Raw genomic sequence first — 13170 nt, 5'->3', positions numbered from 1 at the left:
AATTTCTTAAAACCAGTTGGTTGCATTTAGGTATTTGATGTGGGTTTACTTTGTGAAGGGCTTTAAGGGTATAGCAGCCTTCAAAATTTTGGTTGTGGTGAGCGGCATGATTATAGATTGGTTTTCTCTTGTCTTCATGTACCACATCAAAACGATGGCCTGACATTCGAACTCTTAAAGAGTTATATATATATAAATCTATATATATATCTAAAAAATTTGAACGAATGGTGTTTTTGGCCTCTGGGGACATCAAAATGAAAAAGTAAATTGGTCCCGGGCCTAAGTCTTACCATGAGACCTACGGTAATAGCTACTTCCCTATAGGGAAATTCGCTAAAAATAATATGAAAGAATATTTTATGTGTACAGAGAAAATGTCCACATTGGTCGGGTTCACGAGTAACATTCGCCTACGTGTTTTAAACACAAAATGGTTACCCACCTCGTACCACTGATGCGGTGGATCAACCTCAGGTTTGTAGTTGATGAGAACATTAGTATAAAGTTTTTCTTTAGTTCTGACCATATTGTGCCAACACACTACTTTGTCTCCTTTTCTTACTCCATAAATTAGTTCCTTGTTTACTTTCTCCGCGCTGGAGGTAAACATGAGTAAATTCTTTATGTTAACCTTACTTGAACAATCAAAGTCCTTCAATGTCAAGAAATCATTTTCAACAACAGCTGTGTTTTCCTTTGTGCAACAACGCATTGTGAGTCCTGGGTTGAAGTTTGTGGTGTAAGTCGTGATATCCTCATCAGAACATAGCTCGTGTCCAAATGTTTTGCCTTTTCCTAATTTCTTTCCTGATAACAAAACCTTGACTTAGTACATCAGAGGCAAAACATTTACCATTTATATTTATGTTGCATGTATTGATATTTTAAATTTAAATGATTACCTGATCATTTGAAGTACAAAATACCCCCGCAGCAGCAAACCTACAGACTAAGCGAATTTCCATTTGCCTGGTTTGATTTTCAATTAAATCTATTTAAATAACATTATGTTTAACAAGTTCCTAGGTTTGCTGCTACAGTGAGGATAAAGTGTTTTTTTGTGAAATATGAATAGCTTAGTATAAAATATAAATTTGCCAAGTTTTAACAAAATATATCCATAAACAAGCAAACTCCACAGTTTACTTATTCCCCATAAGAATAACATGGTAATTTTATATAAACGATTTATAAAATTTTCTTCGTAACCAATAACCGTAAAAAACACTTCAATATACTAAATTATTTGTTTTTTAGCTATTTAAAAATTTTAAAGAAGGAGTTGGGAAATTTTTAGTTTTAAGTGTTTAAAATGTGAAAACCCAATTTTTACCCAAAAAACACCCCGTAAAACCCTGTTGCAATAGCCCGATCATGCTAAATTGGCGAACTCATTCAAGTTTATCCCACCTAACACCTTCAAGCCAAATTTCATCAAAATCCGAAAAAAATTACTCAAGTTTTCGGGTTCACGGACGTATATAAATATAAATGTAGGTATGTATAAATTATGTACATGTATACATACATACAAATTTGATCGAATAGTGTTTTTGGCCTCTAGGGACATCAAAATGAATCCTGGGTAAGGGTCTTACCGTGCCACCTACGGTAATGACTACTTCGCTATATGGTATACAATACTGTTGGAACTACTATATAAGTCCGGTTACAAAACAAACATCGCTAAACTCATATTGTATGGATTCCAAAATGTTTTATATAATAATCGAAATAGTTATTTGTGTAACTAGTGGGCGAGAGAAATGTTTACGCACGAGCCGTAGGCGAGTGTGGAAAGTTTCTCGAGTGCAGCAAAGGCAGTTTGCACTCGTGTTACAAATTAAATTTTCCCAAACCAAATTTCATCAAAACCAATTAATTAAATTAATTTAATAGTAACTTTTAGTAATTTTATTGTTTATGGTTTGTCATTTACTTAGTTTTTCAAACACCGTTCAACACGTATTACGTTAGGTTAAATCCGAACGAATTGGGAAACGCTGCACCAGCTGATCGTAGTCGTAATATCTCTAACCTATATATCAACCTATAATATCTCTAACCTCTTAGTTGCCAACTTATTTTCAAGCGTACACGGATTACATGCATAATAAAAGCACACTGTTTTGTGTTGTTTCGTTGGAATACTGTTGTGTGCCAAAGTAAAAACTGCGCACCAAAGTAAGGCTTTCTATACTATAATCTGTGCAAAACAAAGTTTCACTTATTTGGTCAGTCAAAATGTCCTTTTCCAAATTACTGTTCATACTCCGTGTTTTATGCATTCCATCTTAATATCTTTACAATAACTTGTTACACTACCGTTAAATTTCATGCTTATAGAGTTCATGTTAAGTGTTAGTATGTATTCAAATATAGTTAATTAAATAATTAGGACTACTCACTATCTATTATAGACTGACAACCTTCCTTGTCTTCGTATTTCTGAAACAGGATTAAACTCAGTAAATACAAATGTAAAAACGTTGAGGTTAGCTACACCAATGGCAAAACTATTCTTAACATATTTCCATTCTAAGCTAAAGTGTTATCTACGTATCCATGTAAGATCGTTATTCAAAAGTAGACTAAAGCAAACTTTGCTTGGGATGCAAATCTGCTGTGCCGTACTTTCTTTAATTGGGAATAGATAGCATAGTGATATTCCAAAATCAACAATATGAATCATACTAAAATCAAGTGTATCTATTCCCAATTTAAGAAATTTGCTAAAATGACAAATCAATGACCGTTCCATTCTCCATCCTTTCATATTCCCATTTCTATACGCATGAAAAGTGCTTTGGTGTCCTAACTAAAAGAGTAAGAGGTAACACTTACCACGAAATAGGAGTAACGGTACGATGCCCTTTGACCAAACTCGTAAAAAAAGAGCCAAATTTTCTTGTCATCTCTCGTCAGCTGTTCTATACACGATCTATTTTCACAATCAATGTAATCATATCCCTTTGTTTCTTTTTTTCCTTCAAAGAATCCCATGTATACTTTTTTAATGTCATTCAAATCTTTTAAAACTATGGGTGAAAAATGTGTTCCAAACGAATTTCTGAGTACAAAGCCAGTTTTGGACGGATGCATAATTATAATATTATAATCTTGTGGTTGGTAGTAATAATTACTAATGACGTCTTCATCATCAAAACCTGTAAGAAAGATGAATGAGTTATAAATATTAATTATACGTTTTTACTTTCCCTCCTATAATTAAGAATATTGAATAGTGTGGTGGATACGGATAAAGTATTGTTTTCATCAAAATGGTCGAGTTTGAGTTTTGAGTGGATATATACGAAGGGTGCACAGAAAGATCGATCACAGTCCAAAAACCAATATTTTTCAGGAGAGCGTTTTAAAAGTTTAAAACATTATACTTTCTTAACTATTAATTTTAAGTTTACTTTTGCATATGTATTACTTTGGAGTACTATCTGTTTGTAAAAGTAAAGTACATTATGAAATGTATCTCCATATTAAACCTCCCAAAAAAAGTTTTATTGTATCATGGCATGGACTCTGATCGTTATTACTCTGGATTTAATCTATTTGAGTATGGAGTAAAAATAATAAAACCAGTTTAGTAAAGAGTTTAATCTTAAAAATGTTAAATTGAAACATTAACTTAATATTATAAAATAAAAATTGTTTTTAATGAAATATACAAATGAAATAATTATATAAAAGTTATTGCAAGAAGACCTATTAATGTTTGAAGGTTAACTTGCTAAGCACAAGCTTGGGAACTATTTGTCTTCTTTTGCTCGAGTCTTAAATCTGAAATACAATAAACTATTGTTAAATCTAATAATATACATTCCTGATTTTACTAAAGACTAAACAATACCTAATCTTAACTTTAAAAATCACTGTTTCTTGCTTCGTCATCTTCTCCAACGTTGCCTGGCCGTTGGTGGTGAAGTGAGTTTATAAAATCCTGAGCTTCTTGTCTGCAATACCGTTTTAAAGATTGAAGGTCATTAATCTTCTCGTTTGACAAAGGAATCGGTCCATCATACGCTTTTTCAAGCTGTACTTCTTGTAGGTGGCACGGTCGTTCATTTTTATTCTTCTTATTTTGTCCTTTCTTGACGATAGCTGTGGAGCTAAAAGCACCATTGTATGTATCACGATTCTGGACTGTCTGCGTGTTTTCAGATCTGAATATCATCTGTTTGATAGGACAGGTTTCTGCGTTGAACTTCATTTGGTAGTTAGTAGCCAAAGCCTTTTCCCAAGCATAAAACATTTCCTTATTACAATCCACAACAATAAAAGGACTAAGCTTCACTCTTGCGCTAGCGATTGCATTTCGCCAGTCTTCTGGTGTTTCCGCAGGGGTTTTTTGATTTACGAGTCCGACATTTTTGTCACACTCCATGTATGAGTGTCCTCTGATCGGGTATGTTACTGTGATCTTGTCAAACCTTTTCAGAGCTACTGTTACATAGTGTAAAAACTTTATAATAGTCTTATTTTTATTTTGCCCTCCACACGAGTCACAAAAAATGTGGATTTCTCGGACATCAGGGCTTAGAATGTTCATGAAAAAACTGTACATCTGCAAAGCTACATCATCACTTCCCTTTTTAGCTATAGTTTGGTCATACGTATAAAATACAGATGTGCCATTTGAAAGAATATGAATGTTAAACATATAAACACTTAGTTGTCATTTGTAGTAAACTTCCCCTGTAGATATATTTGGAATAGGAAGATTCTTGCCATAATCCATTGTGATTGCTTCAAATTCTTTAATTTTCATTGCACGCTTCCTAGCTGATTTTTTTCCGCATAGAAACTGTCTGCTTTTCTTTTATGTAACTCCATTTCAGTTTTTAGAGTTTTCAGTTGCTCATCTAGTTTTTTAATTTCATTCAAATCGGTTGCATTACATTTAAGTGTCTGAATTTTTGTCTCCTGTGCTTTCTGAGCATCACATGTGCTGCTTGTGTCAGAACGAGGATGGCCGAAGGCAAATTTATAGTTGTTTTGAGCATATTGCCTAAACTTTTAATACGAAATTTCAATACCAATGTTTTTCTGTAAAAAAAGTTCCAACAATTTCTTGTAGTTTAAGTGCTCAGAAAGATACAATTTTTTCGAATCTTTCAAACTGTAGTGAGCTTTACGTCCCTTTAGGGATTTAAAAAAATCATCCATTGCATTGTACGTTTCTTGTGATAGTTTGTTTTTCCCCCTGTTTTTGTGTTTGCCACGTTTATCAATAGGTGCTAATCCAGTTGATGCAAGTGAATCTCTAATAGTTTGAAGACGTCGGTTTGTAATACCAAATATCGATAAAAAGCCCTTATAACAAACAGGCACTTCTGCCAAGCAAGTGTCCCTACTAACTCTTACTTTGTAGGAATATGAAAAATTATTTAATTTTTCATCCTGTTCAGCCTGCCTGGGTCGTCTACGGTTAATCGTCTTAACACTAACCATACCTGATAAGTACGCATTTTGGGCATTCCTATCCGCTAAATCATTAAAATGTCGAATTAAGGCACCCCTCTCTTCTTGTGAAACATTTTCGAAACATTTGTAGCGAGGAACAGTGACAGTCAACGCCAGTTTCGTAGGTTGAATTTCTCAGTTTTTTAGAGGCTTCGAACATACTTCTATATTTCCGCTTTTTGATAGAGGCACTCTCACTAACACTTCTATCTTCACCTTCATCACTCACTTCATCCCTCATTGCCACAAGAAATAATCTTAAAACACTGTTAAGCAAATAAACCAACACTCATATAAGACCAACACACCAACACACCAACACATCAGACTGACTGGAGTGACTGCACTACTAAAAGTAGGGTTAGGTTCGTGCGACTGGTGACTTGAGCGCTGAGCAGCTGATTGAGTCATTTGGACTATGACTGATACTTCTCTGTTCGCTGGTGACCCTGATCGTTACTTCTCTGTGTACTAAAACTTCAAACGTGAATAACGAGGACCCTGATCGAATATTCATTGAAACATTTACACATGGTCATACATCTACGTCATAGCTTTCAAAAGCCATCATAATCTAAAAATTCGTTTTTTGGACCGTGATCGTTCTTTCTGTGTACCCTTACCCCTGTTTTGGGCCCCCATAACACCAAAAAAGTGGTTTTCGAAGTTATGCTTGTCATTGTGTGTGCGTGTATGTGTCTTTCTGTATACGTGGATGTGTATAGGCTATAGACAACACCAAAAGTGCTATAGTGGGAAAATTTGTTTTTGTAGGTACTAATTCATGATATCTCCAGGTGTCTAATTTTTTTATTTAGATTTTTTAAACTGTGATTTTTTCAAAAAAAAAATCATAGATACCAAGTGTGGTATTGTAATGTATCTATCAACTGTGGTATTGTGGTGTTTATAACAAGTGTGGTGTAGTGGTGTATCTATCAAGTGTGGTATTGTGGTGTATATAGCAAGTGTGTTGTAGTGGTGTATCTATCAAGTGTGGTATTGTGGTGTATATAGCAAGTGTGGTGTAGTGGTGTATCTATCAAGTGTGGTATTGTGGTGTATATAACTAGTGTGGTGTAGTGGTGTATCTATCAAGTGTGGTATTATGGTGTATATAGCAAGTGTGGTGTAGTGGTGTATCTATCAAGTGTGGTATTGTGGTGTATATAACAAGTGTGGTGTAGTGGTGTATCTATCAAGTGTGGTATTGTGGTGTATATAGCAAGTGTGGTGTAGTGGTGTATCTATCAAGTGTGGTATTGTGGTGTATATAGCAAGTGTGGTGTAGTGGTGTATCTATCAAGTGTGGTATTGTGGTTAAAAAAAATAAATAAATAGAAATGCCTTTTTCCGAGCGTCTTTCAGTACAACAACAGTTTTACAAAGTAGCTCAGGCCAATATAACTACTTAATACCCCCGCCGGGTATATGAATTTGAACGGATGGTGTTTTTTAACCTCTAGGGACCTCAAAATGAAAAAAAAATAAATCGGTCCCGGGTCCAGGTCTTACCATGAGTACTACGGTAATAGCTTATTCTCTATATGGGAAATTCGCTAAAAATCTACAACAATTATGATACAAAAACATTGTGTTTGACAGAATTACAGGCTATATATAATTGTGTAACTACCAAGTGTGATGTTGTGGTGTGTATTTAGCAAATATGTTATCTTTATTTGTAATTGTCGCTTTGGACCGGTCATTAAACTCTATAGAAGAGTACAGGAAAGTTATGTCTTCCATCACAGTTCTTATACCAGCATGGATATTATTTGTAGCCGGTTTCAGGTCCACGACGGATTTTAACTAGGTGACTGTATTGAACCAATACAGATTGGTATTGAACAATTGGAAGATAGTTTGTGGATATTTGTATTATACTGTGGTTATTAACAGCATCCTTATTTACTTCTTTATTTACTGGTTGTACTCATTGTATTATCATGAGATGGCGAGAGAACTGGTCCAATCGATGAGCGCGGAGCTTCGGAGCCCGAGGTCACGGGTTCAATCCATCAATCATTTGATTGTAATCTATGTGATAACAACGCGACCCTCTTGGAGTAGCCTAAAGTAATGCTTGAGAACAGTTCCAGACTGGAATAAAGCGTCCTAAGGATGTGAAGGTAAGACATAAAAATACAAGGGGTAAAGAGTTTCTAGACCTATTCTAGGTTGTTCTATATTTCATAATTGTATGAAACATTTTATTTGATTGTAATCCACGTCTGAAGTATCTCAGATGAAACTCACTATTTTTATTTAAACGCAATGAGGTTAGTACATTCCTAAAACTTAACGATGTTTCTTAAACCAAAGCTATTTGTTTATAGTAAGTTACCACAAAATCACACTAAAATTTGTTTATCTTACAACTAAAAGATTAAAACTATATTTAACATTAATAATGGGTTTATATGGCGAGCGATTCGGATCAAAACATATTACTTAAACTTTTACTACCAGTACTTTTACTTGGCGAATCTCCAACATGTATTAATCTTAAACTCTTTTTGAGAATATTGAAAATGTTTCATTGTACAACACTAGGCCTACCACAAGATTTTAGTTACCCATTTTACGATACCATGAACTGTTTCTTTCAAAAGGTTATTTTAATTATTGAATACGGTGCTTAAGATTATTTTATAAAAATGTTTTACTCAATATATTAAGTAATTAGTGAAATAAATATTGATAAAATTATTGTTTCTCCTCACGTACTTGTGTCATCAACTCGTTTCCAAGGGACGGCAGCCTGAAAAACACATTTTAGTTACGACTCAAATTTAAGGAAATCAACAAGTGGAAAGTGCGTTATGTAGAACAAAAATATAGAGTAACATAAATAGCATGACTTCAGTGTATTGCAACATTAACATTCAAACAGAAAATGTTATACTGTACTCATCACTTACAATACTGGAATGGTAGCTGCCTCTAATCACAGAAAACGTACTAGTAGTACGTTTTCTGTGCTCTAATACAAGACCATGGCATTAAGGTCCCACCGCACGTGGAGTGCATGGCTGGATGTACGCCACGGCGGCATCGCTGGTCACGCTAGCTACGCGCCAATTCACACAGCCGCGGATGCTATACCATGGTAATGATAGTTATAACAAACGTAGAATCCTAAACATTGAACAGAAATTTCATTATGAATAGTGCAACAGCTGTAGTGGTAGTTGGTAGGCCGAGACTGCGACGTTGCCGCTTTGGTCTCGCCACGGCCTTGTACTCCAGGAGGCTATGATTGAGTCGCTTATAACTGTTGTGAATTCATAAAGCGCAACGCTTCACTCGATTTTAGGATAAACATATGGGAATTTTAGAAGGAAAAATCCTCCGTATGACTTAGATATAGAGTGCCTAAACATTATCCTAAAACTCACCTGTGACCACTTAACAATATTTTCAATGTCGGGTTCACATCCCAAGATGTAAGTCTTGTGTTTTCTCGTCCGTGTTTGGCAATCCAAACACATATTGTAGCAGAACCAATGGTCTTCGGCAGTTTCACGACTTCCTATCGTAACGTAATTTTCTCTCTCTCTTTTGTTATATACGAAATGTATATACGATTTTATATCCAAGTCCGAATTCGACTTGCAGGGAAAACCTGTTATTGAAACTATAACTTTATTTTTCGAAGACTTTATAACTCCAACGTGTCGTCGTTCATTTTCTAAATAGCATTCCAGAAACTTGTAATCTTCCAAAGTGTATTTCGACTCTAATGATAGATATCTTGCAACTGGTTCGGCTTCAGGCAGGAAATCATAGGATGTTTTTATGTTTTTGGCTGTAACTGAAAAGTTAAACTTATGTGAAACACTTAGTATTTTTATGTTTATTTTCTACCTCTAGCCATAATAAATTATCACTATTACATGTAATGACTCAAAAACCAATGTTTGTAAATATCGTCATTAATTAAATTCCAAACTAAATTTTGTTTATATTTTTAATATTTGGTCATGTTTATCTTATAAAAAATTTTTAACAATTTATTTGCCTAGATTTCCCCAAATAACCTGTGTTAATATTAGTAAAACCATATTGTCTCGACATATATATAATTTAATCATAATTTATTCATTGGCTTATCAAAATTATTATTACAAACTACCTCTACAATTAAAATACCATGTAGCTGGGTTCAAGATTACAAACAAATTTCAACACATGTTTTAAATGTGTGAACCCCATAGAAAGTCAAAACGGCACACGGAAGATTTCTCAGGTGCCGTTTGTCAATAACTGCTGACGTCACTTTGAGGGAACACCATTACCGCAACGATACGGGTGAGCTATCGGCCTCGGTGGTGTAGTGGATAGCGTGTCGGGCTGATGTACCTTCCTAAAGTACCGGGTTCGAATCCCGCTGGAAGCACTAGCTTTTTGTCAACAATTTTTTCATATCAGCAAGTTTGGTTGGTTTGGTTAGGTTATGACAGTTTCATTTTATAATTGAAAAATTGAAAAATTGAATTTTGGCATTTATAATTTTATTTTATTAACAAAACTATTTTTTAGATTAGTAAACCTTCATTCGATTTTTTCACTATCAGCACGTTTGGTTAGTTTGGTTAGGTTATGACAGTTTAATTTAATAATAGACAAATTATACAATTGTCTGTTTCTTCAGACGCAGCAGTTAGTGACGTCAGCAGTTAGTCAGTTAGTGACGTCAAAGTGTCAAACGGCACCTGAGAAATCTTCCGTGTGCCCCACCGCATAAAAAGTAAAGAAATGATCGTCAACAATGAACAGTGCAGATAAGGTTTCCATGAAGAAGAGATAATCAGTTAATATTTTAACTTAGTTGTGCTAAATTAAATTAAAAAGTAATTCAAATTATAAACTAAAGGGAAATAAAGAAAGAAGAATTATGCCTATTATCCAGAAGAAAGATTATTTAAAGAAGATTGTTGAGAAAATTCCATTTAATTATTAATTAATAATATAGACTTCATCAGCATCTATTTTGGGACTAGACCTACCTCCTTTTCATTAACATCAACAAAAGGAAAGAAAAAAATAATCAGAATCAAAATCTGGCTAAATTAAGTTATTGTTATTGTTTCCAAATTATTTTATTGAATTTTACATTAGGCCTAAAAGAAATCTTTTGATTCACAGTCTACTAAAATCCCCACCCCCTGAAGAGTTTTGTAACCTAGTTTTTATAAATAATTTATATACCATTAAACATTGTATTTTAAAACATCTGTCCCTCGTAATTACTATTGTTTAAACTTAGTTAAGATCAGAATAATTATAAAAATAACAATGAAATATATAGAGGTTTATTTCATACAAAGCTTGATATTTGTTACACATTACCGCTGTTGCTGTTACATTACTTTGAAACTGTGTCAAATATGTAGTTGATATGTTTTACATACTTTACACCTGCCTATTTATCTTGATTAGGCAAAATTCTTCTGTTTTTCTGGAATAGCGTGACATGATGTATAAGCCAAGACCAATTTACCGTATATCTTTACTACTGAAGAATCAAAGGGGGAGGGGGTCTGTTTGATTATTACGTTGAAAACAAATTAAGATGCTTATACGGGAAATACTTTCACCCTACATATTAGAAGTCATCTCTACTGTAAATTTGATCTAAGTTGTTCATAAACAGTCTTTGAAACATATACTAAATATGGCCAAAGAATTATAGTAGTTTTTTAATGTTTTAACTTAATTGTTTATTTAGAATCTTTTACTCCTAAATTCCATTTTCAATTTTTTTTTGCCCCAAAGGTTATATTGATAAAGTATAGTTTTCGTTAAAACTTCTTTGGATTGAGTTATGGTGGGATATGTACTTTCTGGGTCCTCTGAAAAAAAAAAAAAACGTTCGAAGTCGAACGACTTTAATGAAATGTGTCGTGGTTATTTGTTTTTTTCACAGTTCAATTAAACTTTGTCTGTCTCACAATTCAACTTAAATTAAACAACAAATTTCTTACCTTCAAGCGATGTGTAAAGTGCGTCTGCAGAAATCTGAAAAAACGCACCATTAAGAAACACTTTAAACACATACAAGATGAATGACGTCAAGGTGTTTCAACGGTGACATTCACCATAAAGTTCGATCTACTAGTAAAGCTGGCAAGATTTTTTAAGTTTTCCTCGTGTTCAAGTGTAATATTACTAAGTATTAACTACCTAATTGAGGTCTGAAACCCGTTAATCCAAAAAACTAAGTCCTTACCTCATTCCAATGGCCATCCTTAGGCTTGAAGTCATAGTAGACCCAAGCATCAAATGGTGTTGTTGTCTCATAATTTTTTATTTTTGGTGTAATACCGTAAGAACACCATTCATCATTTTCCGATCTTCGACTTCCTACTACAGTCACCCAATTATTTTCATCAAATTTGATTCTTTCAACAAATAATATTTTGAAAAAATTATCTTTTGACGAACAATCAAACATTTTAATAGTTACAGCGTGGGTTTTTCCTGCATCGGAGAACACCGAATAAAATGTCGAATCTTCCTGTTTAGAAGCTTTGTAGCATTCCAGAACCAAATTAGACGGTAATCTGTAGACTGTCACTAATGTCAGGGTGTTTTCATGCAGACCAACTTTGTATTCTTCATGTGCCGAAACCATTTCTTGAACTGTAAAAACAATCATTGGGTTATAAAAGGCTAATAATGTGTGAAACATCAGCAGGGGTTTTTTTCTACACTCACTGTGGATTCATATCCAGTTTAAAATATGCATTCAAGATTCTCCGCCGCTGCCTCAATGAATGAATTTTTATTTGTAACATTTAAGGGGAATTGTTTGAAACACAGATATGCTTACTTGAACTAGGTATGCTTGTTAATACAACTATTGATTGGGCCCAGCATCATTGTAAGCTTTGGGTTTGATATTGAAATTAACGTAATATATAACTAGGTTTAATAAGAAAAAAACAACTTTTGTACATAGTGACCTAGAGACTAAATATTTCCAGTTTTATAGATTCAAATATAATAATTAAGCTTTTTTAAAGGGAAGATTAAAAATATTGTATCATATTCTCTTTGTAAATGGAAACGCGTTCAAAGAACCTATATACAAATTTAAATGCAAGAAAAAATCTCATAATATTCTAAATGAAAAAAATGTTGTTTGTGAGTCACATATTACATAACGTGAAAAAAATTGGACTGATTTCAAACACCTAAAACCATCAGGTTTGTATTGGACTGTGTAAGTTATTTAAAGATAAAAACAATACTACATAAACCCTGTTTTAATACCAACTAGATAACCTGTTGCTCGAAATCGAGCAAAAATGCAACTTGTAATAAAATAATGAAGAAGAAAAAACATAAACAGCAAAACCTCAATCATAGAGTCACTCTAAAGTAATTCCTATGACTGATTATAGAAATATGAAAAATATTATGTTGTAAAAAATTATAAAAGTAATCTACGGTACAATAATATTTAAATAGAGATCCGTTCTCATACGGCTTTTGTTATCTATTATGTACTGTAGGCGGGTGCCTTCTATAAGAAAGTAGATATCAACCACACACTGTAAAGTGAGCTTTTCAGGCCTAACGTAGCAAACTAAATCCCTCTCTTGGCGCCAACCAGTACGACACGTACTAAAGCATAGTTAATTTATTTCTACGATATGTTCTGTTTTAGGCATGTTTGAA

General features: G+C 33.7%; 1 protein-coding gene across 1 annotated transcript in view; it reads right to left on the bottom strand.

Moving 5' to 3' along the window:
- LOC128999825 (uncharacterized) overlaps positions 1-13170 on the bottom strand; it is a 176737-nt gene that overhangs the window by 114217 nt on the left and 49350 nt on the right. The window contains exons 7-13 of the mRNA XM_054426521.1: positions 11717-12129; positions 11472-11505; positions 8883-9298; positions 8212-8245; positions 2848-3170; positions 2412-2451; positions 446-810 (exon numbers count right to left, since the gene is read on the bottom strand). Of these exons, the coding sequence (XP_054282496.1) occupies positions 446-810; positions 2412-2451; positions 2848-3170; positions 8212-8245; positions 8883-9298; positions 11472-11505; positions 11717-12129 (1625 nt within the window). The remainder of the gene's footprint in view (positions 1-445; positions 811-2411; positions 2452-2847; positions 3171-8211; positions 8246-8882; positions 9299-11471; positions 11506-11716; positions 12130-13170) is intronic.

The sequence above is a fragment of the Macrosteles quadrilineatus genome, unplaced genomic scaffold (assembly GCF_028750875.1).
Source record: "Macrosteles quadrilineatus isolate MER2022 unplaced genomic scaffold, UCM_ALF_1.0 Scaffold_8__2_contigs__length_117827958, whole genome shotgun sequence".
Lineage (NCBI taxonomy): Eukaryota > Metazoa > Arthropoda > Insecta > Hemiptera > Cicadellidae > Macrosteles > Macrosteles quadrilineatus.
This window is presented reverse-complemented; position numbering and strand designations above follow the sequence as displayed.